A 27,780-nucleotide genomic window follows, 5' to 3' on the forward strand; every position below is an offset into this window, starting at 1 on the left:
AATTCATTGCAATTAACGGGGGTTTCAATTGAATAGGAAATTAAGAAGGCTGCGATAGCTATTCAAGCTACTGCTGTTTGCTTATACAATTTCTTTGTAATCCTATTTATTGTGCCTCTAAAATAGGAAAATCACTTTTATGCTTCTGCTAGAGCTTATTTACTGTAACATATCCAGATAACCCAAGATTAGAAACACATTTTGTCACAATAGAACCATGAACGATGAATGTGTTGAGTAACACACAACTACAGATTCAAGGTTTTTGTAGCTACATAGAAAACCACCTCAATGGATTCATGTTTTAAGCTATGTAGTGCAGTTATACAGTTGTAAGCATTCCCTGATGCAGTATGTTAGACTCTAAACAAAAAAGCATTGTGAAGACACTCTTAGCGTAGATGTAGCGATCAATATTTCCACACCAGAGTGGGTGATCTCAAGCTCTGGGCGAACCACCTATTGTTTCCCCTGTTGCATTTCTGGCACATGACCTTGGCTGGGTAAGTTTTAATTTATCCCATTTTAGAGGGCATTACTGCCAGCTCCACTCCACAACCCAGCTCAGGAGCCATGGGATCACCCCGGGCGAACTGTCTGACAGCACACAATTGCCTTCCACCGGTAAGTACTCTAACACTTCATTAGCATTTAATTAAATTTTGTCTACCAGGAATAATGCTTTTAAGAGAACAGAGTACCCTGTGTACTCCCAAAAGTATTGAAGAGACGACATGATTGGGAGTCATTGTGTAAATACGTTTTGCGGCCTGCCAAAAGTAGTTGTATGTTTGTTTTTTTAAAACCATTTTAGGTCAGCGCCAATAGCCTTGTGGTTAGTGCGACCCGAGTTCGAAACCCGCCTCGAGGTCCTTTGTGATCCCGCTCCCCTCTCTCCACTCCAATACTTTCCTGTCATCTCTCCACTGTACTCTCAAAATAAAAAGCACAAAAATCCCATAAATATAACTTAAAAAAAACAAAACCCATTTTAGTGCATAAAAGCTCTGTCATTTAGACAATCATTATTTCTTCTAGACCTGACATTTATAAATACTAGTCAATGTCTCCAGATCCAGAATCAAATCAGACCGATATACTGACAGATTCACTATTTAAAACACAATCAAATTCAGATTTTATTGCAAAACCATAAAAGGGGCAAACATTTATCACAGTAAAAACTTAGCTTTGCCTTCATTTAAAACAACCATTACAAATAACAGTAATTTATTTAGATTCACCGTTACTTCGTTTACAAAACTGGTAACAAATTATTTATTAAATCAAGTAATAAAATACAAACATTGAAATATAACATGACTGTACAATAAAATTTAATAAGTAACCTTTAGCGTTGATCCAGAACAGGGCACCAGCAGTCATATAATATTCATGTCCTTACAAGGACATCAAGTGAATTTATATGTGAGATAGTTAAGGAGCATAATAAACCATACATATATAAATCAATAAATACATTAAAATGTATTGCAAAAAAAAGCTTAAAATGTGTAACAACATGATGTCATATGAACTGAAGAGCTTAACAAAGAGTAATTACACAAAACAGTTATTGCTTCATTTCTCTCAGATGTTGATTCAGAAATCATTCAAAAGTGATTATTTCATGTGTCTGTTAAATATTGCATGCATTTTAAAAGGATATGATTCATAATCCAAGGTCTGAGTCAACACCCCCGTCAATATGAGCTCAGCAGTGTAAACATCTGAAATGAAGACATCATCAAAAAAAAAAAATCATTAGATTGTGCTTGACTGATGGCTGATTGAAATGTGTACACGTTAGATTTTCCTATTAAAGTGGTTTTATATCATACAGAGAGAAACGTCAATTTTGAGACGGGAACTGGGCCTGAAGGATATGCCCTCTTACCGATGTTCTTCAGGAAGTACTCTCGACACAGATGAGAGTCATTTTCACAGGTTATTAAAATGATCTCCGGTAAATTCTAAAACAAACATGAATGATACGAGTGTCAGATATTATTACACAGACAAACACCAACAGAACAAACTGAAATGCCACCCAGCTTGCGTTGTTATTGACCATCAGTTGTGCTGCTTACTATTTTTACAGGATTCTTTGATGAATAGAAAACTCAAAAAACAGCATTTATTTGAACTAGACATCTTTCTGCAATTATTAGTGGGTTTAACTGTCACTTCTGATCAATTTATTGTGTCCTTGCTGAAAAGTATTAATTTTTCAGAAGTCGAGTCTGACTCAGCATCCTCATCAATACAACAGCCCCACACGTCTCTATATTGGGGATCTGATTAGGGTACCTTGTTTTGCTTGTGCTCCATGATCTTGCGGTAGGAGGGCTGCTTGGACAGCACTTTCCCTCCGGCACTCTCCACTATAACTTTCATTGTGCTGAGGCTCGGACAGATTCCTGGAGTTATATAGAAATACTTCCCCTGTAAAAGAAGAAAGAGACAACTGAAGACACGCTTCCTTGTGATATCCAATTAGGCCACATGTCAGTGCAGAGATATATAGTTGTTTGGCATATGTTCTGCAGAGTAACATAAACAAGTCTGATTGAGTGGAAGTAGATGCACTAAAGTGGATGGACACTAAATATCCCAAAGCTCCTAACCTTGAAGAGCGGAGCCGCATGAGCTCTCTTCAGTGACTCCTCCAGACTGAAAGAGAACAGCACCTCTGCCTCTGCATCTCGCAGCATGTAGCTCTGCTCATCTACAAACACAAAGAGGAACAAATCAAATTAGCATTATGGATGGGCAACACAGCTGTATCTACTGATATAATCTTCTCAAAGGGATACTTAACCACATGTTATTTCAAACCTGCATGACTTTCTTATGCAGAAAATGTTGCAGAAAATGCTGAAAAACTACAGTTTTGGTGACCAATGACCAATGAAATGTATGGAGAAAATCTCAAAATGTCTTCTTGAAGTTCAATGTTCCACAGAAGAAAGTCATACAGGTTTGGAATGACATGGAAGTAAATGACACACTTTTATCTTTGGGTGAAATATAGCTTTAAATTACAGCCACTGGTGTGGTTGACCCATTACTCGAAGCAGATCATATCATGCCCTATTTTGCCCCAATTTTTGTAAATTAGTTGTAACATTCAAGAACAGAGTTTATGGAAAATACACTACAAGACTGATTTCAAACGTAGAAAGTTTGGGGGGGGAATTGTTTTTAAAATACATGGAGAAATTTTTTAAACCAATTTGCATAGAATGTAAACAAGACAGAATAATTACCACTTCCTCCTCTTACACTCTTTGGTGTTCTGGCAATTTCATTCTATGTTGTCAGCTGTTTTCTTGTTCTTTGGGACAGTGCTCAACCCTGACAAGTGGTCAGATTTCAAACCAGTTTGAAATATTCAAAATCATCCCAAACCTGTCTGAAAAATTTGAAACAAACCTAAAATATTTCAGGGTGACAGGTTGGTCTTCTTGTGACACATGTGAGCTTGGCATTGGTGTCAAAAAAATGGGCAGTACCAATGAAAATTTCCACACCAGCACATTCCTAATAGGTACAGAAATGACTTAACACCTAAGTCGGAGGTGGGTTGAGATTGCTTGTCCATTTCTATGGAAACTGCTTGTGAACTCAAGAACCAACTATATACAAATCCATTTTTCATTACGTAACATTAATATTTAATTTTTTAATCACAAAACATTCCTTGCTGGAATATGAAGCATGGCTCATTAGAGTGTCCATGAATCAGTAACAATCGATTGAAACAAATTAGACTCCACACTGACTCACCCACAAATTTCTGGCTTTTCCAGCTTTCCTCCAGCCATTCTGGAGTGACTATGTGCTTGACTACAGATACGGCAGTGAGGAACTTCACAGTTCTTGTCACTTTGTTAGCAACCAGATGAGTGCACTTCTGAGCGCTGTCAGCCACTTCCCCTCCAAGATCATACAATTTCTGCAGCCAAGGAGGAGAGAGAAAGAGAGATGATAAAAGGATGCAGGGAAGGGCGAGCAGAACACCATGAGGGTTACTTACTGAAGCGCATCTAAATGGAGCAATATATTTCTCAGTGCTCTCGTACAGTTCAGAGGAAATGAGCTCATGACCATTTTACAAACATGTTCGTTTTCAGAGCTTTCCAGCAGCCTTGAGAGCTGCCAGCCAGACACAATGCGACTAGAGACATTTTATTACTTCTTAAAACTAGGTCAGTGTCATTCATTTTTCGTTACTGCTTACAAAAAGAGTGCATGTGTTTAGTAACCTTTATGTACTGCTGTGCCTGCAGAGGTTCGAAGCCTGTGAAAAGCACATAAGGTGTGGACTCGGGTGAAAGCTTTTTAGTAGGTGTTGGCAACTCTTCTAACCTGCAAAAGAAGAGAGAGCGTTATTTGTCCAACATTCTGCTCCGGAAATTTTTTATGGTACTTAATAACACTTTTTTAATCCTCTATTTTTATCCTTTTTGTCCCCAAGCTAGCATATGTGCATGAAACAAATTTCATCCTCACCAGAGCATGCGCATACATGTTTCTCTAACTGCGCATGCCCTGTACACTCAGCTCACAAATGCACCTTTAATGTTTTATAATGCACTTTTTTTATGCTACTGTGTGCATATGGCAAGGTATGCTTGTATGTCCTCCAGGAGATTTGAGTTTTTCTGCCAGGCTTTGCTGAGAGTAAGAGCTTGTTCACGTAATAATAAGTCTCACAGACATTATAGAGACATACAACAGAAAATTCTGGGGAAAAACTGGATCTGGAAATGGTACAGTTTGGATTCTACCATACAGCTGTAACAATCTTTCACTGTTTGAACTCACTTGGGCCTTTTGTTGGGCGGCTGTGAGCCGACATCAGCCTGTTTCTGTTTCAGCTGCAGACGTAAGCTCTGTGTGAGGCGACAACAAAAAAGATGACTGTGAGTCTCAACACATACACCTCTGCCCAGACATGCTGTTACATGTGTATCCGATGAGGACTTTCACTGCGAGGCTCAAGGATCACAAACGAGAGCAAGCAATCAGAGTGTGTCCGTGTGAGAGCCCACTCACCGCCAACGCCTCTGGTGAGATCTTCACAGGGATACGCCAAGCACCTGACCACAAAAATGAGAGCATGTTATGTTATACCTCCTCAACAGCTTTGAAATCTGGCAGCAATAGCATCGCAAAAACTCCAAATTACATTGCTGTTTGGAATAAAGCTTACTCAGAAGGTTGTGCACAAGATGAGGGTTGGGAGCCAGCGGTTCAGGCAAATTGAACTGGGAGTATCTGCTGTGCTGGATTTGCCGCAGAGCTTCAAAGTGGCCCAGTAGGATGTCGCACAGCCATTGGGCGTTCACACAGGGGATCCTCCACTCCTTTGCCTTCTCGTATTTAAGCCCACTCGGTCTGATGTCATTGAAAGAGGGGGCATTGCATATATAAATAATAAGACTGAGCTTTCAGAAAGATATGAAACAATTAATGTGATTTGTCGTTTTTAATATATTTACTCAATTGTTACTGTAAAAACTTTAATAACTGCCTTATAAGAGAATTCAAAATTAAACTGCCTTGGGAGAGGCTGTGTTAAAAAAAAAAATAGTAAATGACATTAACCACTGAAAGGAAACAACAGTTTACTATACTTCTATAAAAAAATTCACAGTGAGAAAAAGACTCTAGATTTACTACAGAAAGAAACAGGGAAGGAAAAAAAAAAAGAAAGACAAAAGGAAAAAAATCTCCAGAAGTGAACCAGTTGAAAAACGGCAACAAATTGAGACTGCACTGGATCTTACTCTTTACAGATGAGTACAGTGTTGCTACGACAAAGATAGCCTGTGTATCGGGCTCCCGCTAGATAGGCCATGAGCTTCAAATCATCACGATCACTGTCCACGAATCCAGTCACAGAAATGATCTGGTACAACAAAAAGTAAACACAGTTTCAGATAATGACACTAAAGTTCATGTATACACTAAGGCTGTGCGATATGGGGAAAATATCAAATTGCAATTTTTTTTGACAGATATTGAGATTGCAATTTGATTTGCGATTTTAATTTTGCCAAGTATGACTGCAATATTGTCAATAATGTGCAGCACAGTATGAGTATCATTACCCTGCTGAAAAAAAAATCAGAAATTCTTAGTTTCCATTAAACCATTACAAAATTCCTTTTTGTTTTTGCCATTATTCCTATATGAACACTGTAAAAAATGGCCGTGATTTTAACGGTAAAAAACTGTGAAAATGCTACAGTATAAACCTGTTAAATGGTTAACGGTAATTTTCTGTAAAATTTACAGGGAAAAAACGTAAACTTACGTTCCCAGAATTCTCTGCGTTGCATTTCAAATTTTGTTTGAATTTGATGTTTTTTCTTTGAAATAACTGTTTCTTCTTATTTTTTTCTTAATTGTTATGTTTATTAGGGTTGTATGTTACATATATTGTTAAATTAATGTTTATTGAATATTTTAGATTAATGAGTCTCACCATGATGGTGTTTAGTGCTTGAGTGAATGACTGTGCACCTTCTATGTATGTTATTATTTAAAAGCTGCTTGTGATGAGCTTCGGTTCATCACATGACTTTCTCATCACCACCTGCATTTGTTGGTTATCAGTGTATTACAAAGGAACAAAACTTTCAGTACTTCAATAGGTCGGTACATTAACAATTTATCAGTTAATGAAATTACGGTATTTAACTAAATTTAAGGTAAAACCTAAAACGTTGGTACTGTATTTTTTTACGGTAGAATTCTGGCAACCACAGCTGCCGTTTTTTTACCGTAAATTTTATAGATCTTTTTTTTATAGTGAATTACTGTTGTTCTATTGGTTGCCATCTGCCATATTACATCCCACCAATAGAATCCATCAAATAGACACCATTATAGTTTACATTAAAACCAGTACAATTCCCATTATAACCCTGAAATCCAATACATTTTCAATTGTTTTGTGAGAGGTTCTATATATTTTTTGTTATTTATTTTTTTCAGCAGACAAGATTATAATTGTATAACTACTTTTACAGAATTAACTTAATTACTGAATTTCACTGGAAAGATTATTTTTTTTTATAAACAAAGAACTGTATTTCTTTAGACAATTATTAAAGTATTACATATGTTACATTTTAAGAACAAGTGGAAAATGTGCTGAATGTTTCATTTCATCCACGTGAAATTATCAAGCAGTTAGAGTGTATTTACATTCATTTTAAACGCGGAGCCAGCTAGTCGACACACGCGTGCGTCAAGCCTCATCCATACTGCCACATGCGCTCGTGGAGATTTACGGTGCAGGGCCACTCGCGAATATAACCGAAGGTTACGAAACAGGCTGCGTGAGTGCGGCAAGTGTGAACGGCTCGTCCATGACATGGGATTCACACCGCGTGGGGAAGAGAGGAGCGAGTATGAGAAGCATTCAGGGACACAGGCTGTGCGTGCGGTCTTCTGAATTGGGAATAGCGAACATGCAATAAGGGATGCTTTTGATATGCATTGTGACGCAGCTCTTGCAAATTACCTTTTTTGTTCGTTGTCTGTCGTTTCGAAGCTTACATAACGTTTTTCTTTAGTTTTAATTTGCCTTACTATTGATATTGGTCCTTTTTTTTTTTTTTTTTTTTATGGTGGGCGTTTATGCAGTTGGCTAGAGCAGTGCTGATTGGGGAGAACGGAGGTGCACTCACTCTATTGGTTAGTAAGGCTGCCGCTCAAGGCTGGCAGTCATGCATATGCTCTGGATCAGAGTTATATCACGTCCACATCACAGGCTTTCGCGATTAGCAAATCGCAACGTCTCAAATCGCGATTTCGATTCGATTTCGAGTAATTGCACAGCCCTAGTATACACTGCTCAAATGTATGATAAACTGAATAATAGCACATGATTGGGTATTGGCTCTAATTTTCAGATTGAATTTGACTCTGCTTCTTGATATTGAATCAATACAAACACAAAGTTCACACACTAAAAAGTGTGAACATATATGTCTTAGATGTAAGTTTTTAATATAATCATCAAGAATACTTGAGTATTATTCAAAATAATGTGATTATTTAAAATCAGGTAATTGTTTACCATTTAAAAAAAAAGAATAAAATATTATATATATTAAATATTAAGAGTTTTAATTTCAACAACGTCAATATTAATAATAATTTCTACTCATCCTATGACAAGCAGGTATAGATTAGTCTAATGAAAATTAGTTCTGTTCTAATGCCGACAATTTTTTTTTTTTTTTACCCAGCCCTAAATTAATATGATGTTGAACTACAGCCACTGAACAGAAAGGACTGGTTCTTACATGCTGCGAGCAGGGCTTGGCCCCTGGAGGAAAGATGAAAGGAAGATGAAGGGTCCTGTGAGGGGGAACCATCCTCTTCTTCTTTAGAACAGTGTTAAGCCAGTGAGCCGTCACACAACGTTTTCCCTCTCTCAGAGCCTGGCACAGGAAAAACAGTTTAATAACAGATCATTAGTAAATGTCACAACTAAGAGTAACCTTCAGACATAACATTCAGGACATTTTCCCACCAATTAAGCCACTATGCATTTGAACAGACAGTAAGGATAATGTATAATGTATGCTTCTTTTCAAACAAGCTTTTATGTTTACCTGGACATAGGTATTGCTGGCTTGACTCTCACAAAGTAAATGAGTGCAGCGGCTGAGAGTAGAGTCCACAGTTCCTCCATTTGCCTGAATGATCTGTGTGCAAAATAACAATGTCTTATTTGCATTCTGCCAGAAAAAAAAAAAAAAAAAAACTAACAGGATGTTTAAGTAAGCGGTGGATTTCAAACATATCCCTTTCTACTGATATTCTAAAATACTATTTCATAATTAGGGCTGCCCCCTAATAGTCGACTAATCGTTAGTCAACCAGAAATAAGCTTGTTTGACCAAAAGTTTATAAGTCACAGAGAAAAAAAAAAAAAAAACAGATCGCTAACAGCTGGTCTATGTGGTAATACAGTACATCGGGCAGGAAATCCAAACGATCGCCTATCATTCATTGACCTCAAATATGGCTTATCATCTGAAATATGTAGCCTAAGTATTAGTAACTTCGCATGGCCACTCAATCTAATGTTAACCTAGAGAAATGTGCGCTGTTCAAGTGTCTGTGCGGAGTGTGTAAGCTGAACAGATGTCAGGTATGTTTTTGATAATGTGTGTGTATGTGCTGTGGGGTAGTATGATACTCTGTAATTTTTGGTCATACAGATAAATGCAATACTTTAGAATCTGTAAAGACTCTACGTTTATTTGTGTGTGTATTTGTGAGAGCACAATACCGCGCTTTTGTAAAATACTGAAAGCGAACAGGATTGGCTTTCTGCCGTCTCGGTCTGTGAACTTCAATGCGAAACTCCGTGTATATCTTTGCCTTACAGACATTAAAAATATATCAACAGAGATTGAAATGTCTACTTTCAAATGAAATAATTCAAATGGAAAACAAATTCTCAGATTATGGAATCCGTGTGAAACATTGCGCATCACTACTGCAGAGATGACGAGTCATTTTTTTTTGTTTGTTTTTTTTTTTTTCATGAATTTTCCTGGTCTAAAATTAAAATGTTAAAATTAAGCTAGCTCAAATATCAAATAAATTTTTTTTTCAAGACAATGGGACTCCTGGTACTTACTAAGTTTAATTAAAAACCCATGTAAAATTATAAATATTTAGATTTTTAGTTGTTTAGCTTATTTTCATTCACGTTTTGTCTTATTTTATGTCATACTGGTTGAGAACCACTGCTCTAAGCTTCTGAATACTGGACGAAAATTTGGTCTTAAAGTACAAGTATGGAAAAAACAACATATTTTGGAGTGACAAATTCAGGATTGTCCGAGGTACGGTGGAGTCACTTACCCTTTTCCATGTGGCCAGTAACTGTTTATCAGCCATCTGTTCTGGATAGTCTGCAATTGCAAAGATACAGCCAACCAGGAATCCCTCTTCAGGGACTGAAAAAAAATGCATGATGTTAAATTCCCCTGGCATATTGTAAGTCAATCCATTCAGGAGAAATCACGGTTTCAGTTAGCTCAAATTTAAGACTCCGCATACATCTCAATAACAAAGATTATTTCTATTTCTATTATAACTATTTCTATTGTGCACGCCTGTGTTATCGCAAAGCAATAGCCACTGCACTTACTGTCTTGGCCAGGCTCATGCCCGAACAGCTGCGCAGACATCACTGCAGGTTGCAGCATGGTCTGGGTCTGATGCTGAGTAACCTGCTGGTTCTGATGTTGTAGAGACTGCTGGTTCTGCAGATGCTGCTGTTGCATTTGCTGCTGTTGTTGCAGCTGTTGCATGTGCTGCTGTTGGAGTTGCTGTTGTAAGAAATGTTGTTGCTGCTGCAAATGTTGTTGGTGCATCTGCTGCTGGTTTTGGTGCTGTTGTTGTTGTTGCTGCTGCTGTTGCTGCTGCTGCTGTTGTTGTTGTTGTTGTTGTAACTGCAACTGGAGCCTATGCTGCTGCTGTAACTGCTGCAACTGTTGTTGCAATGCATGTTGCTGCTGCAAGGGTGGTCTTGGGAGCTGCTGTGGTCGTATTTGTTGCTGTGGGAATGTGTGTTGTTGTTGTTGTTGTTGTTGTTGTTTTTTTTTTGCTGGTGTTGTTTTTTTTTTTTTTTTTTTTTTTTGTTGTTGTTGTTGTTGATGCTTCTGTTGATGCTTCTGTTTCTGTAAGAACTGATGCTGTTGTTGGGGTATTTGAGGGAAGCCTTGCTGTGGCGGCTGCTGTGGCGGCTGCTGCTGTGGTTGCTGCTGCTGCGGTTGCTGCTGCTGCTGATGGTGGTGCATCTGCATGACCTGTGGCAGCATCATAGGATGCTGTTGTGCCATCTGTTGCGGGTGCTGCTGTTGCGGTAGCTGATGTGACTGTTGCTGCTGTATTAACTGCTGCTGTGCTTCAGGCGGTAGTTGCTGCTGGGTCTTAACTGAATTAAACAGAAGCTGGTTGGGAACACCAGGCTGGCCTTGATTTCCCAGGTGCTCCACCACACCTTTAGAGGAGGCTGAAAGACTCTGGAGGATCTGAAATTAAAGAATTAAAAAAAAAAAAATTAGCTTTACAATATCAGGAATAAACTGCATCTTAAAATATATTAAAACAGAAAAAAGGTTACTTTAAACTGAAATAATATTTCACAACATTATAGTTTTTTTCCTGTATTTCTGAACAAATAAAATGAAACTTCAAAAAAGATTTTAATATTAAAAAGCCTGCTAAGATTTGAGTGCTGTTGAGCAGATTCTGAAACAGCACTGATTGGTCAATGCGTTCACGCGCTTAACAAATATGACTGTGATTGGCTACAGAAGCACACGGGAGTGTTTGAAAGCCGCGCTGCTTCCGTGTGAGTGCTCAGTGAAGAGCGTTAAGCGATTATTATTGTAGCGAATCAAAGTCATATCTGTTGAGCACGTGAACACAATGACCAATCAGCGACGTATAAGAATCTGCTCAACAGCGCTCAAATCTTAGCGTGAAAATTTCAGCACCAAACAGTATGGCGGTTGGTACTTTTGACAACACTACTACATTCAAAACCAAGCTTCTTACATGTGCCACATTGGAGGGTCGTGAAGCCTGTTGCGTGTCTGTGTTGTTAGTAATGTTCCTCAGAGTCCTAGCAGCTGGATTCCAACCACCCATGACATCTGATCTCTCCACCCCTATAGGCACACCTCCACCTGCGCCAACCAGCCGAGCATCTGGAGGCCCAAAGCCTCCAGGTACTGGTGGGACATTGGCACAGAGATTGATCAAACCAGTTTCTTTGCCAGGTTGTAGTCGACGCTTGGCAGGGCCAGGCTGTGGCACCTCAGCTGGGGTCCAGTTCAGGTTACGGTCCTCCTTCTCTGGGGACGAGTCATCAGAGTCATCAAACATTAACTCTGATTTGCGCTCATGTTTCGATGAGGGTGAACGACTACGCCTGCCTACTGGGGAAGCATCACGGGATGATGTAGGGCTTGACCGCCGGCTGTGAGGTGAGCGTCTGTCACTGTAGCTGCCTTCAGAACGTGAGCTCCTTTCATACTCGCTGCCTTCCTCTTCTGGTGCCTCATACACTGTAAGACGTGGGTGATACAGAGTCTCATCCTTCCTGTTCTTTTCTTTTACTGAGTCCAAAATCCATTCTGGAGTTACTATTTTAATGTTGCTATGCCGCAAAGCACATTCATACTTGGCCTGGAAAAGATAGAAAATCATTAGAAACAAATTACACTAATCAAAACTGAACACTAATCAAAAACTGCAATACTGCCCAGCGCGATTATCAAATCACAAAGGTTGCAATTTAATTAAATAAATTATATGAACTGTGGTTCACAGAAAAATGTTGTTCCAGATTAAATCATTTCTGCATCTGCAACAAGTTTGGGTTGCTTATAATGTGCATTTGGGAGCACAAAATTCACCAACCATCTTTCCAAACTTGTAAAGAGAAGCTCTTATAAACTGACTGTTGTCGACAAAAGAGAAGCTTTAAGGGCTTCATACTGTTTTCTGCCAAAATAAAAATAAAAGTTATACTGTAAAATAAATGTATTATTTTTTATTATATGTTCAATTTTATTTTACAGTGAAATATGAAAAAAGTAATATTACACATATTGTTTAATATTAATACTATTTTAATTTTACTATTATTATATAATCATATAGCTATAAAAACATTTTTGGCCAGACCTACAAACAAACCTGGAGTTTTTATTTGTATTAATAATAATAATATTAATAATAATTTAAATCACAAACCATTTTTATCTGAAAAATTGAAGCCTTACATTACAGCATGAGAGTGATAAAATATTGTGTTTGACATATTAATGCATGCTGAAAAATCCACAACATCACTGATCACTACAGTGGTTATATATTTTATATTGTTGAAGTACACAACGGTTTTCTCAATATTATGAGTTAAATCAGAAAGGTTTCTGCAAGCTCACTAGATAATACCAATGAAATTTGTTTGGTTACTAATGGCTCGTTTCCACTGAGCAGTATGGTACAGTACAGTACGATGTGTTATGGGTAACCCTGATCCAGCTTGCGTTTCTACTGCCAATAGTACCCTTCTTGATAGGCATGGTGTATGCCAGAAAGTAGCGATCAACAATAAAGCGCGACAATAAGCACAACTCTGCCTCTTTTTGTTAAATGTCAGTTTTTAATGAACAATATTAGCCATTATTAAAGTATAAGTAAAAGTATAAGAGGCTTTTATAAGAGTAAATAAAGACAAAAGCAAACAATTCAGTCAAACGTATGCTACAAAGTCAGCGCTGTACTGCGGTAAAGTTCAAAATAAATATATAAAGTTAAACGTAAATTTGTGCTCAGCCAAAACGATATGAACAAGAATAAATAATAGATTCATGAGACCATGAATGCCTATTAAATAAATTTTCCTGTTGCGATTAATTGCTAATGCTTTTATCATGGTATACGGTATTACCACAATATTGAAATTTAGTTTAAAAAAAGTGAACATAATACAGTATAACAAGTTAAATAACTTTTTTCTTATAACAAAAATAACACAACATTTAAATACAATAAAGCAATAAAGAAAAATATATAAAGTTAAAAGTTTTACACAGATTAAGGTGCAAAAGAACTATAAAGACCCATAGGTATCACTTTACAATAGGACCTCATTAGTTAACCTTAGTTAATGCATTAACATTCACAATGAGCAATAGCTACATTTGCTACAGAAGTTATTAATCTTTGTTAAAAAATATAAGTCTTAGTTTATGTAAGCTCATTAAATAACACGGTTGCAACATTCGATTTTAACAACGTGTTATTAAATATTGGAATACCTAAGATTAATGAATGTTCAGAAGAATTTTAAATTTGCAGTTTATGTTAACTAATGAATTAACTAATGTTAATTAATGGAGCCCTAATATAAAGTAGGACTGGACAATAATTCAATATCAATCTGTACTGCGATTTAATTTTTTTCAATAACGGTGATATGATTTTTAAACACATTTCCAATATTTCGATACATTACAGGTGTTTCCCATACATTGATTTATTTTTGACGTTTGACTTCAAACTGCTCTGATGTAAACAAGCACACATGAGAAGCACATGGGGGAACACGGCACTTTTACTCTCTGACAGCAGATGGCGCTAAACTGCAGAACCACCTTACCCTGGAAACCCCATAAATAAAGCAGCTGCCCTACTTTCTAAAACATATTGAAATAATTAAAAATAGCCATTCAGATTTGTGTATTCGCTATGGTTTTTATCACAGCGGCAAATACTTAAAAGGCTTGAAAATAAATAGCCTATTAAGTCTAAATATTTAAGTATTTGGCGCTGTGATGAAAACCATAGCGAATACACAAATCTGAATGGCTATTTTAAATTATTTCAATATGTTTTAGAAAGTAGGGCAGCTGCTTTATTTATGGGGTTTCCAGGGTAAGGTGGTTCTGCAGTTAAGCGCCATCTGCTGTCAGAGAGTAAAAGTGCCGTGTTCCCCCATGTGCTTCTCATGCGTGCTTGTTTACATCAGAGCAGCACGAGCATCTTTCAAGCAGCACACAGTGGTGTTGTGCATTTTGACCAGTTGATGGGAATAGTATTACAAATTCGGAATAATTTGTAATATATAATTATACACTGTATTTAGAAGTGTCCACCATAACAATATCGTGCATTTTCATTACTGTGATATATTGCATTACCAAATACCGGCACATGTCTAATCAACACTTTATCCCCTTGTATCGTGCAAAAGTGATGATTCTAGTCAACCAATCAACGTTCTGCAGTGAGTTTAGCTCCACCCTTTTGGTACCCTTTGCTTTACTAGGTACCCCAACAGAAGGGTACCAAAAAAGTGGTACGGTAATGTTCACTATTTTGGTACCATTCACAACTTCTGACAGTGGAAACGGAATTAATTGCATACCGTACCGAACAGTACCGCTCAGTTGAAATGAGCCATAAGAATAGCCTATAAAAGGCAGCCTTTGAAAACCTAGATGGTTGAGATGGTGGGTTATAAAACTGACCCTTTTTTGAATACAGCACTCAAACCTCAAAAACAGAACCAATAAAATAAAGCCAGCAATCTGATTCCATGCCTCAACTGATCCAATAGCAAACAACCCACAGACATAAACCAAGACTGAGTCTTCCAGATAGCAGCTGTTAAAGGCAATCTTAGTCGTAAACTTTAATTGAACACCTCCCCCACTTTACCTTGGTGAGAGAGTGAAGCATAAGACTTTGTATTGATGTAATATGCCTTATTGCGCACCATGCATTCAGTATTAGTAAAAACACAACAGCCTAACCTGACTGACATCTAACTACCATTAGTAAACATTGATTATATGCATTAAAACAGACATGCACTTACCCCCTTTGGTTCAGGCACAACCAGATGTGTGCACTTCTTGTTGAAATGGAGCTGACAGTCACCTCCATAGAATGTTACAAAAGCCCAAAGTGTGTTGAGATCCTCTGACAGCTATAAAAATGACAAGCCCATTAAATACTTAAATCAATCCTGCTGCCTGACAATGACAGATGATAATATGCAGATTTGAATGAATTGGCAGAATATGCAGGCACAACTTACATGTGGCAGACAAGCTGTAACACCAAAGAACACTTGTCCTGACTCTGGGGAAAATCCTGTAACTCTGATTGATTACCAGTCAAGATAAATAAACATCTAAACAGCATGCTATTCATCTTTAACTAGTCATCAGTTGCTAAATTGCATTAAGATGATGCATGACATGTCAGGTGCAAAATAGAAATCACAACTGCGGACTTTCAAACCCATTAATCATGGAAGGATACGGTAACAGGTCTCCACATTTGACAGACAGGATCACCCAGCTCGGCTGAAACAGAAAGCATTGTCAATGTTCAACATTGCAGCACATTTTCATTAGTAACAGTAAGTGATCACATCTAATACAAGCAGGAGATCAGTCTAAATTATTGCCAATTGTAAATGTCTTTAAAACCTTTCAATATTATATGTGTATAACCAGTGCAATATTATGTGTGTTTACCTTCACAACAGGCAAGTCAAAGACCTCTCTGGATTCCCCGACCTCTGGATTGTCCCCATCTTCTGCTATAATGTGCGTGGCGAGGGCATTGTAAGACACTTCTTTTCCTTTCCCAGCTTTCAGAAGTTGTACAACCTATCAGCAAATGTCAGGAATTGATCATTAGCATATCAGTCAAATACCAGACATTTATAAAATAAAACATTATCTGTTTGTGCTAGCTCTTAATTGATGTACCAGGAACTGTATACAAATCATGCAAGAATGTAATCTAGATATAAATGAAAACTGCACAAATCCCAATAAGACAACTAAGAGCAAAGATCCATAATGAAGCCAAAAGACACTATGATACACACAGAAAGGAGGGCTACATATGCTAACGTTATTTTATTTGTTCGACTTCCTATTTAAGATACAAGATAGCTACCATTGGCAAAAATTGTTTACACACACTTAAGGGGCAGGATCAATCACAAAGTCGCAAATAAATCGCTAAAACAACTCAAAGATGAGCCCAACGTGAGAAGTGTCGCATTGTTGTCACTGACAATGGCTAACATACTGAAGACAGTTCTTTCGCTAACAGCAGATAAAGGCACCAGACATACGAGAGCGGGCGACTTGAATAAATAAAGCTAATTGTATTTAAGAATAACATTAAATACAATTTGTCCATGGGTATCCTCTAGGTTTCCCCATGTTATTAGAGTTGCTGTGGATTAGCCTTCGTGCTAACACCAGTCAGTATCCTGTATTAGCCAAAAGGCTAAATGAATAGCCTATTGCTGTTAAATGTACCTTCTGATCAATGTCTCCCACCACATAGAACTTCACGTCCTTGAAAAGCTCTTCCGGTACTTTTAACTCGTCTTCCGACATTGTTTTGACTGGTTTAATTAATTTTACAGCAGAAAGTAAGCATTATGTTGCTGTCAGATTAGCGCACAATCGGCCTCATAGGAAAAGGGTACAGAAGCGCCAAAGAGGATTCGGCGGGCTCCGGACCCTTACATGTCTTTCGTGGGGGGAGATCAATACCTTTATGCAACTACGTCTGGTAAATACATAATATACAAGCATAACTTTATAAATTCTTTTATCAGAAATAATTATTTTGTTTTGTTTTGTATTTTTGGACTTGAATTATGCAGTTCTTTTAAACGAAATATACTGCTTATTTCATAACACCCCTATATTTGTGCAATATGTCACATTTGTGGGCGGCGTGTCATCTTTTACGCGCTTATTTACATAAATTAAAGCGCCAAATATGAAACGATTTTATCTGTGTGTTGACTGTTTCATCTGCATAACCACCAACACATTTCAAGTAAAAAGAAATGTAACTTTGGCTACACAGTTCTACATTTAAGTCTTTTTAATTTTAACTTGAAGTAATTCATATTTTAAGGTCATATACATCTGTTTAGTTAGTTAAGGCATCAAACACTTTTTTTAAAACGCTATTAACAAGATCAATATGATGTAACAGGGTTTACAGTGACATATAACCTAGTGAAACTTCAAGCAACTCAAGTTACATAAAATATGTTTACAAAAATGTAACAAAAACAATAAAACAATCTTTCATTTCAGTGCGCTGGCTGGCAGGGACAGGCCAGAAGACATCTTTATGCATAAAATAAGTATAAAAAATAGGGAATTTTGTTGGTTTTTAGAGAAAAATGACTTACATTCATATAAAGTGTAAATAAATAGGCTAACTGGGAACAGAGAAAGAGAAATACAGATCCTGTCTTTGCAAATGCTTTTTAATAATAATACAACCAACTAATGAGGTGTTCTGTGTTTGTGTGTGTGTGTGTGTGTGTGTGTGTGTGTGTGTGTGTGTGTGTGTGTGTTTGCTTATTCCCTTTCTCTTGTCTGTACATGTAGGCCTATGGCTGTTTGTGAGAGTTTGGTTTTTTTTTTTTCATTTGAAAACGTCTTAAAAAATATTTAAAAAATACTGTGAAGTTCGCCTCACATTTTGAAATGCTCGAAAATCCACATAATAAATAAGCCTACTAATACCGCTTTGTTCTAATGTCAACAGGTGAGGGTGAGCGAGGGTTATGTGGGTGCAGAGTAAATATCATGAAGCTTAGTTAGAAAATCATTTATTAGTGGTCCTCACTAATAGGCTATAGCTTCAGGTCTGTGCGTGTTTGTTTGCTTTTCGCATGCTGAAATAGCTGCCTCAGTGAATGTAATTTCTCCTGAAGGCTACAAAAACTGCAGAGAGCTACAATCAAAACTGGAAGAAACAATGTACACACAGCTACGCAACGTTTAACTGTACATGAGAGCACAGCTCAGTGCAGCTGTCTATCTGACTGAGATTTGATGGTAGTTCTTAACCTTGCATGCATGTGGTCTGCGCTGAAGCGGTGCGGACGCGGCCACTCCTCCGAGCACGAGATCCAGACTGACAGACAAGATATTGTTTTCTACCGAATGGGGTGATACTGCCTTCGGTGAAGCAAAACTCTTCTTCCCTAAAGGTAAGTGGGAAGGGGAGGAAAACAATAACCAGCTGTGGCAAGATGCCGTGAATATGTGCGCGTGTAAATCTCTCAGAGTAACGTTATGTGAATGATTCTGTATATTGAATGATGCTGTATTCGCGGAGATATAATAGCCTAGTTGAATTAATGTGAATGACACGTGAAAGTACTAGTCTTTCCAATTTATTAGTGGGCTAAGTTTACTTGTATTACCAAAATATTGCGAATCATAACTACAACTTTACTGACTTTATGCAACTTAGCTGTCACCCATAATTTTAAGAAAATCCTTTAAGATGCCTCCAATGTATATACGATATATACTGTATGTATATATAATAACTGCGTGAAATAATGTTACAAATGTTTCTATGAGTCGCGCGATGTGCAGAATTCAGATTTTTTGCATGCGCATGCACTTACATCTCTTCTAATTGCAGGGCAGCTTGACAAGTAACAGTGATGCTTAGCATATCAATGCACAATAAATTGCCTTCACAGAGCAGTTCAGTGCACAATGTCGGCTACCTTTTGATGTAGTTACTTTGGCCATATGTTGGATTTAAAGTGTACAGATGCACTCGTGTTGCAAATGAAAACATTTTGCAAATGAACTATACTTTTGAGAAATATCATTTAAATGTAGATTTGCAGAAAAAGCTGTTTTATGACAAACAGAGTGTTATGTTTTGCTTTCATGTTGAGATCACGTGACCAGCCTAATCATCCAATTTAGTTAATAATAATTACTAGTGTAATAACAAAAACAATATTTTTTTTTCTTTATGCTTTCAGTCAGTGCCCATGGCTGATGATATATGAAGAATGAACATAAAACTACATGTAAAGAAAACATCAAATATAACAATAACACATCAAAGTCTAGAGTAGGTTAATTAAGGAGAATAGGGACATTTTTCCCAGTCATCCTAATGGGAAAATGTGTCCCAATTTACCTGAAGCCACCTCTATGGATTAGCATGTGCACCAGACAGTTCAGACAGAATGAGTACAAGTGTAGATATAAAAGTCCAAACAAACAGTCTCTGTTGCCTGGAGTGATTAAACAAACTGTGACGGCCAGCAGCTTCCATGTCACAGATCAAGGAAAAATGCCTCCATTCAACACACCACAGGGAAGAGAACTCACGGCAGTCTGATCACAGTACAGAGCAGCAGCCAGACTGCCTATCAGTATGAACCTCCAACAATGCATAAAATTAATTGGCATTGAATCCAATATAGATGTATGTAGCATGAAACAAAAATAGCAAAACAAACATCATGCATCAACAGCAATAGGTGTCTTTAAGTCCAAAACCATACAGGCACAAATTCAAAACTCACTTTAAAAGTGAGAACTAATAAAGTGCTGTAGGTTACATATGCATACAACACAAGACATTTGGTGGTTTATAGAAACAGTTTGAAGGAGCCTTGTGTTACTGAGCAGGTCTGTAAGTGCACTGAAATGAACCCTTGTCACCTTATGTTTGAAGGAAGTGGCAGTGTGATTAGGATGAGCCCTCCACCGCAGCACTGTTTTAACTGTCATTAAAGTAATGATTCAAAGATGAGGGCATTAGCTATGTGAGAGCGGATCACACAGTCTGTTGAATGTCTCATATTTGATTAAAGGAAATTATGTGGTTTATGAAAATCCTAACTTCCCACACATGCATTTCATTTATAAAAGACTGTCTGAAAGAACAGTTTGACACTTGGAGCTGATGTTTGATTTAGACTGTAGACCAATAGAATAAAATATTGATTGATTTATTGTGTATTCAAGCTGGAGGTGTTATGAATATTTTAATGTTTTACATACAACATATTGGGCATATATCAACCACTACTTGTTTTTCCCCTGAAAACCTTATACCCTTAAGGCATGGGAAGACAAGAAGGGCTATTTTGGTCAACAATCTGTCCATATTTCACCTCTTCTGTTTGACATGTTTATTGTTCCTGCTTGTGGACTTCCCCAAGCCATAGATGAATGCTTAATCAGTTTGGCCAATTTTCACTCAGACATTGTTCGAAAGCGCAATTACGTTTTCAAGCAATTACATCTTGAACAGATTCCAGTGGCAGATTCATTATGCAGTCACAAAGCATGATGGAACTATAGTGTCATGAAGGAATACATGTTCTAAATATTGATGTAAGCACCTGTAGTAAAATATGGATTTAAGCTTTTCGCTCACATTAAATATGAATAAATTATCAAAGACTTCATTAGATTTCGCTCCCAGCAAGATGCACATCAAAATGCAAACACTTTGATCATTAAAACAGAGCAGTTGAAGTAAGGATCATTTAACAGTCCAGAATCCAATTTGTGAAGGAGAAGTGTTACAAGCAGTGCTATATTTTACATCTAATTATCAGCACAAATGGTTGCAGAAAATAGTATGTTTCTGAAGACGTCTTATAGGCTGCTAACCCTGGGCAGACCGGGGAAGAAATCAATTAGATCTTTCCTGATTGAGAAAAAAACTATTTCACAATTGTAACTCTCTGCCAGTGGGCTGTAACATTTTTACTAAGTTGAAATGTTACACAGGACTTTTCAGGAACGTTGACATGTTTCCAGCCTGAATCTACCTTTTAATGTCAGCCCTGCCACACCAGAGATGACGAATGGCATATTTTCTCTGGCATGTCATTTCAGCTAAAAATATGTTTTATTACACAATGTCTACTGACAAGAATCTGTGGTAAATGTCTTTTTCACTGTTTTTCTGGGTCATCTACATGTGGTAATTCCAGCAGACTGTACAGTGGTCAGATATTTTTTAATATTTGTGCCATCAGCTGTTGGCATCGCTGTATATGGGCAACTGAAACAGATGCTACTTTCATGTCTCTTGTATCGCACCTCGAGTGAATAAGTTTCACTTCACAAAAAGGCTATGTATAATGACTTTTATTTAATTTGCTAGTAGTCCACCTTTCTGTGATGAAAGGCAGTGGGCTCTGGTTCACTGCTCAGGAGCCGTTCACACAGAACACATTTTTGTATTGTTTTTACCAAGGCGTCTTGCATCTTTTGCAGCATCTCGAGCATGACACAACCTTATAAAAATGTTTAAGGGCATGTTTACACAACAAAGATTGCACTAATAATGGAAAAGTTTTCTTTGCATTTTTAAAAAGTTTCACGTACAAATGACAATGTTGATAAAATGATCCCACATGGATCCACAAAAAAATTAAATACATTGTATTATGCTTGCCAAGGCAATACTTGTAAAGAAACACTTACGCACATGTGCAGATATGAATTTGTTTAGACAGAACACATAATAAGCATGTGTATGACGTAACCGTTTTCACTCATTTGCATTTTCGCAGTTTCGTAGACAACACTTTGAAACCCATTTTCAAAAGTTAGCATATTCAGGCTCCCAAAACACATTCGTTGTGTAAATAAACAACCAAAATTTTCAATTCTTAGTTGAAAACAGTGTAATGTAAACACTCCCTAATTAAAAAAAAAGTTCATTAAAAAAGTTAATTTAAAGAAAATGACTCTAGACTAATTTTTAAATGTAAAACCACATTCTGTCACAAAAAAAAAAAAAATGCTGTCTCTGTGAATTTTAATGCTTGAGCACTGGGTTTTTAAAATGTGTGTCAAGTTCAGGTAAGAGAAGTTCTCTTTCCATTGCATTTTCAAAGCATTTTCCATTGTGTCTCGGGGTTTTAAAGTGTTTCATTGTAGCCTGGACATCACTTTTTTATTCAGCTGACAGCACAGAATATCTGTAGAAGCTAAATTTTTTTGTAAATGTCTTTTTTCTCATTTTTACAGCTGTTGCAGTCCAGTGAAGATCTTTCTTGTTATTGTGTAGGTGGTGTAAAACGGACAAAAGAGCACTCAATATCATGGCTGATGGCAGCCAGAACAGCTCCTTTAATCAGAGCTCAGAATATGGAAATGTCTACAGACCACAGACAGTGTTCAGTGTCTTGACGTTCACCCTGCTGGCCATGCTTATGGTGGCTACATTTTTCTGGAACATGCTCGTCCTAGTCACAATTCTCAGAGTCAGAACGTTCCACCGTGTGCCCCACAATCTGGTGGCCTCCATGGCTATATCTGATGTTATGGTGGCTGCTTTGGTGATGCCTCTCAGTCTAGTCCATGAGCTGAATGGTCGTCGATGGAAGTTGGGCCAAGTTCTCTGCCAAGTCTGGATTTCCTTTGACGTCCTGTGCTGTACAGCCAGCATTTGGAACGTGACCGCAATAGCCCTCGACCGTTACTGGTCCATAACTCGCCACCTGGAGTACACGCTGAAGACCCGAAAGAAGATCTCCAATGTGATGATAGGCTTGACCTGGCTGCTGTCTTCTGTTATTTCCCTCTCCCCTCTGTTTGGCTGGGGTGAGACGTATTCAGAGGAGGACATGGAGTGCCAGGTGAGCCAGGAGCCGTCTTACACCATCTTTTCCACATTCGGGGCCTTCTATCTGCCTCTTTGTGTTGTGCTGTTTGTCTACTGGAAGATATACAAAGCTGCTAAGTTCCGTATTGGATCAAAGAGGACCAACACCATCACTCCAGTTGCAGAGGCTGGAGAGGTACAGATGATATGTTGTGATATGCTTTCTTTTTAGCTACTTTTTAGGTTCTTTATCCCGCACACACCAGTGTACTGGCATTTTAATACTGTACGGTGCAGAGAATTTATTTCTCAAGATTGCTGAATGTAATCTATTGCTTCAGATCAGACTGTTCCTATTTTATCTGTCATTATTTTACAGAATGTTACTAGACAGCAGTTCAATAGTTGATTGAACTTGAATATCCCATTATGTTGCTCCATTACCTTGAACAGCGTGGTATAATCTCTGAGCATGTCACAACACTTTAGCGAATAGTATTCCTGACACCTCCCTTAGATAAGATCTACATTATTTTCCACTCTATTACCATCCTGTTCTACTTCAGTGGGTTTAAGAGGGATTGTCAAAGGTTTGACACAGAAACTTTAAGGGTTTAAAAGCTTACGATTAAATGCATTTTTATATTATGTTATCGTAAACCTAGAAAGAATGACTCGAAAAAACTGCATGCATGGGCAGGGTCAAAATCTTTGCATTGGATTCAGTAGCTTTTGCTATTCGTTTTTGTTTATTTTCATCTATATTATCAGTGTAATAAAATAATTTAAGAATTTCATTATATAAACACTACCATTTAAAAGTTCACTAAGATTTTTTTTCAGTATTATGTAAATTAATGCTTGTATTCAGTAAGGATACATTACATTCATCGAAATGACAGTAAAGATATTTCAAATTTTACACAAGATTTCTATTTTAAATAAATACTGCTCTTTTGAACTTTCTATACAACAAATAATCCTAGAAAAAAATACAATCATGTTGTCCGCAAACAGATACTATTAAGCAGTAACTATTTTAAACATAGATAATAATAATAAATATTTACGACAGAGCCAAATGGATCCTTAAAATTATTTTTGAGGAACCATGTGATAGTAATGATCACAAGAATAAATTTCATTTTAAAATATATTACAATAGAACATTTATTTTAAATTGTAATAATATTTCCCAATATTACTGTAGTTTTGATCAAATAAATGCAGCCTTGCTGAGAATAAGAGACTTCTTTCTAAAACACCTATACTTTTAAATGGTAAATGTACTGTACATTGCTGATGCTCACATGTTATTTATGAGGAATACATGTAATATTGCATAAATAAATTATTTTATTGAAAAAATCTGAATAAAATTACACACGGTAGGGATGTACATACAGGTGCATCTCAATAAATTAGAATGTCGTGGAAAAGTTAATTTATTTCAGTAATTCAACTCAGATTGTGAAACTTGTGTATTAAACAACTTCAATGCACACAGACTGAAGTAGTTTAAGTCTTTGGTTCTTTTAATTGTGATGATTTCGGCTTTCATTTAACAAAAACCCACCAATTGACTATCTCAGCAAATTAGAATATGGTGACATGCCAATCAGCTAATCAACTCAAAACACCTGCAAAGGTTTCCTGAGCCTTCAATGTGGTCTCTCAGTTTAGTTCACTAGGCTACACAATCATGGGGAAGACTGCTGATTTGACAGTTGTCCAGAAGACAATCATTGACACCCTTCACAAGGAGGGTAAGCCACAAACATTCATTGCCAAAGAAGCTGACTGTTCATAGAGTGCTGTATCCAAGCATGTTAACTGAAAGTTGAGTGGAAGGAAAAAGTGTGGAAGAAAAAGATGCACAACCAACCGAGAGAATCGCAACCTTATGAGGACTGTTAAGCAAAATCAATTCAAGAATTTGGGTGAACTTCACAAGGAATGGACTGAGGCTGGGGTCAAGGCATCAAGAGCCACCACACACAGACGTGTCAAGGAATTTGGCTACAGTTGTCGTATTACTCTTGTTAAGCCACTCCTGAACCACAGACAACGTCAGAGGTGTCTTACCTGGGGTGAGGAGAAGAAGAACTGGACTGTTGCCCAGTGGTCCAAAGTCCTCTTTTCAGATGAGAGCAAGTGTTGTATTTCATTTGGAAACCAAGGTCCTAGAGTCTGGAGGGAGGGTGGAGAAGCCCAAGTTTATATCATAGCCCAAGTTGCTTGAGGTCCAGTGTTAAGTTTCCACAGTCTGTGATGATTTGGAGTGCGATGTCATCTGCTGGTGTTGGTCCATTGTGTTTTTTGAAAACCAAAGTCACTGCACCCGTTTACCAAGAAATTTTGGAGCACTTCATCCTTCTTTCTGCTGACCAGCTTTTTGAAGATGCTGATTTTATTTTCCAGCAGGATTTGGCACCTGCCCACACTGTCAAAAGCACCAAAAGTTGGTTAAATGACCATGGTGTTGGTGTGCTTGACTGACCAGCAAACTCACCAGACCTAAGAATCTATGGGGTATTGTCAAGAGGAAAATGAGAAACAAGAGACCAGAAAATGCAGATGAGCTGAAGGCCACTGTCAAAGAAACCTGGGCTTCCATACCACCTCAGCAGTGCCACAAACTGATCACCTCCATGCCACGATGAATTGAGGCAATAATTAAAGCAAAAGGATCCCCTACCAAGTATTGAGTACATGTACAGTAAATGAACATACTTTCCAGAAGGCCAACAGTTCACTAAAAAAAAATTTTTATTGGTCTTATGAAGTATTCTAATTTGTTGAGATTGAGAATTGGTGGGTTTTTGTTAAATGTGAGCCAAAATCATCACAATTAAAATAACCAAAGACTTAAACTACTTCATTCTGTGTGCACTGAATTTATTTAATACACGAGTTTCACAATTTGAGTTGAATTACTGAAATAAATTAACTTTTCCACAATATTCTAATTTATTGAGATGCATCTGTATGTGTTCTAGGATTAAAACTAAATACCGTGGTATGTTTGAGCTTAATCTATGCTTCTGACTGATCCACTCACAGCAGTGATGCTCAGGACACATCTGTTCCCTCAGGTGAAAGAGGCCTCCAGACAACAGCCTCAGATGGTGTTCACGGTACGCCATGCCACAGTGACATTCCAGACCGACAGCGAGACGTGGCGAGAGCAGAAAGAGAAGCGTGCAGCTCTGATGGTGGGCATCCTCATCGGAGTGTTTGTCCTGTGCTGGATCCCTTTCTTCCTCACCGAGCTCATCACCCCGCTGTGCTCCTGCCACATCCCGCCAATATGGAAGAGTGTCTTCCTCTGGCTGGGCTACTCCAACTCTTTCTTCAACCCGCTCATTTACACAGCCTTCAACAAGAACTATAATAACGCTTTCAGAAATCTCTTCTCTCGACAGCGCTGAGAGATATCAGAAATCTTGGCCGTGCCACAAAAGCCAGTTTAAGCCACCCTTAACATTTGGGAAAGTGTGGTTATCTGAGTTCTTCAAAAAGCACAGATTCACAAAGAAATGGCGCTCAAGTATGGACGGAATGATGTCTGGGCTTTTACTGTCAGGCAAAGTGATTTGACCCAGTGTCAACAGTGAAGAACGCTCAGCCAAAATGTCAGTCTGTCCCCTGCATTAAATGAATATAGACCATGTCTGGCTTTTAGCAGTCAGTTTATGTGTTTATATAATATATAAATACATAACTTAAACTTGAATAAAACCATGTTATTAATTAATTAATTAACACAACTTCAGACTTGAGATTTGAGAATACCAATGTTTTTTTCTTCTTGGAAGGTTATATGGTATACTGTCTTATTTAGGAGAGAAAACATCCAAAAAGACCCAGAATTATGGACAGTAGTTGGTAATATTCCTTTGGTTAAGATGATTTAGGCTTTCTCCTATAGCTCTGTTTTAGAATTTGGATACATTTTCATTTACAAACACATAGTACATTTTGTGTAGGCTGCCTTTTTGCACATGGTAACCTTAATGTTGTTCAGTGTAGATCATTATTGTTCCTAATTACAATGCTCAGACTCAAACGAGTGGTACAGATGATTTGTGTTGTCATTGTTTATTACCCTGAAAGATACAGCTTCTTATAAAAAATAAAAAGTAATGTCTCTGTTTTGAGGAGAGTGAACATGGGATTGATGTATTACAGCTCCACTGCTGACTTATATGAACTGTCATTTTACATGGGTTAGTGAGAATTAGATTCTCATAGTGGTAGATTTTAAGGAACATGCTGATGACCAAGCCAGAACTTTTCCACCTGTGTAATTAAGACTTTGACTGAAGTCATCTCTGCTTCTGGAAATTGAAAATGATGGATTAACAGCACTATCATGTCAGTGAAAATTACACTGAGCTACTTGACATTTTAAAAGTGCCTAGTTTTTCATTCACTCCCATCTGTGTATGACGCTCCCACTTGTATATGAAGTGTTCGTCATTACGAGAGGAAATAGCAATATCAATAGAAGCAATCTTGATCAAAATACTGAAGAACAGATGAAGAGCTGTAGATATACTGCCTAATATTTAGGCCTTAAAGAAAATAATTCAGCTGTTGAAGGGATTTGTCTCTATTCAAGTCCAATACCATGCTCTTGTTCACTTTCAATGAAGATGCTTTAGACTTCAGGCTGATTCATATTAGGATGTCTCTGTGAATCAACCATACCTTATTTGATTTATCTGTTCATTCTATCGCGCTGCACTTAAACATGTTTTG

General features: G+C 37.5%; 2 protein-coding genes across 2 annotated transcripts; one reads left to right on the top strand and one right to left on the bottom strand.

Moving 5' to 3' along the window:
- Positions 1-1,114: 1,114 nt before the first annotated feature.
- On the bottom strand, positions 1,115-17,112 carry paxip1 (PAX interacting (with transcription-activation domain) protein 1). The gene is made up of 21 exons (XM_042718368.1): positions 16,914-17,112; positions 16,113-16,247; positions 15,895-15,938; positions 15,668-15,731; positions 15,446-15,556; positions 11,608-12,240; positions 10,193-11,078; positions 9,904-9,998; positions 8,640-8,732; positions 8,328-8,465; positions 5,796-5,917; positions 5,219-5,403; positions 5,062-5,105; positions 4,831-4,898; positions 4,269-4,371; positions 3,790-3,958; positions 2,628-2,728; positions 2,311-2,445; positions 1,898-1,973; positions 1,670-1,730; positions 1,115-1,428 (listed from the first exon to the last, which is right to left on the bottom strand). The coding sequence occupies exons 1-21, from the start codon at positions 16,992-16,994 to the stop codon at positions 1,413-1,415; spliced, it is 3,360 nt and encodes a 1,119-aa protein (XP_042574302.1). The 5' UTR covers positions 16,995-17,112; the 3' UTR covers positions 1,115-1,412.
- Positions 17,113-18,255: 1,143 nt separating this feature from the next.
- LOC109107228 (5-hydroxytryptamine receptor 5A-like) lies at positions 18,256-27,211 on the top strand. The gene is made up of 3 exons (XM_042718370.1): positions 18,256-18,619; positions 22,440-23,212; positions 26,112-27,211. Exons 2-3 carry the CDS (start codon positions 22,514-22,516, stop codon positions 26,445-26,447), a joined length of 1,035 nt encoding a protein of 344 aa, XP_042574304.1. The 5' UTR covers positions 18,256-18,619; positions 22,440-22,513; the 3' UTR covers positions 26,448-27,211.
- The last annotated feature ends 569 nt before the right edge of the window (positions 27,212-27,780 follow it).

This window comes from Cyprinus carpio, chromosome B2 (genome assembly GCF_018340385.1).
Source record: "Cyprinus carpio isolate SPL01 chromosome B2, ASM1834038v1, whole genome shotgun sequence".
NCBI classification, from domain to species: Eukaryota; Metazoa; Chordata; class Actinopteri; order Cypriniformes; family Cyprinidae; genus Cyprinus; species Cyprinus carpio.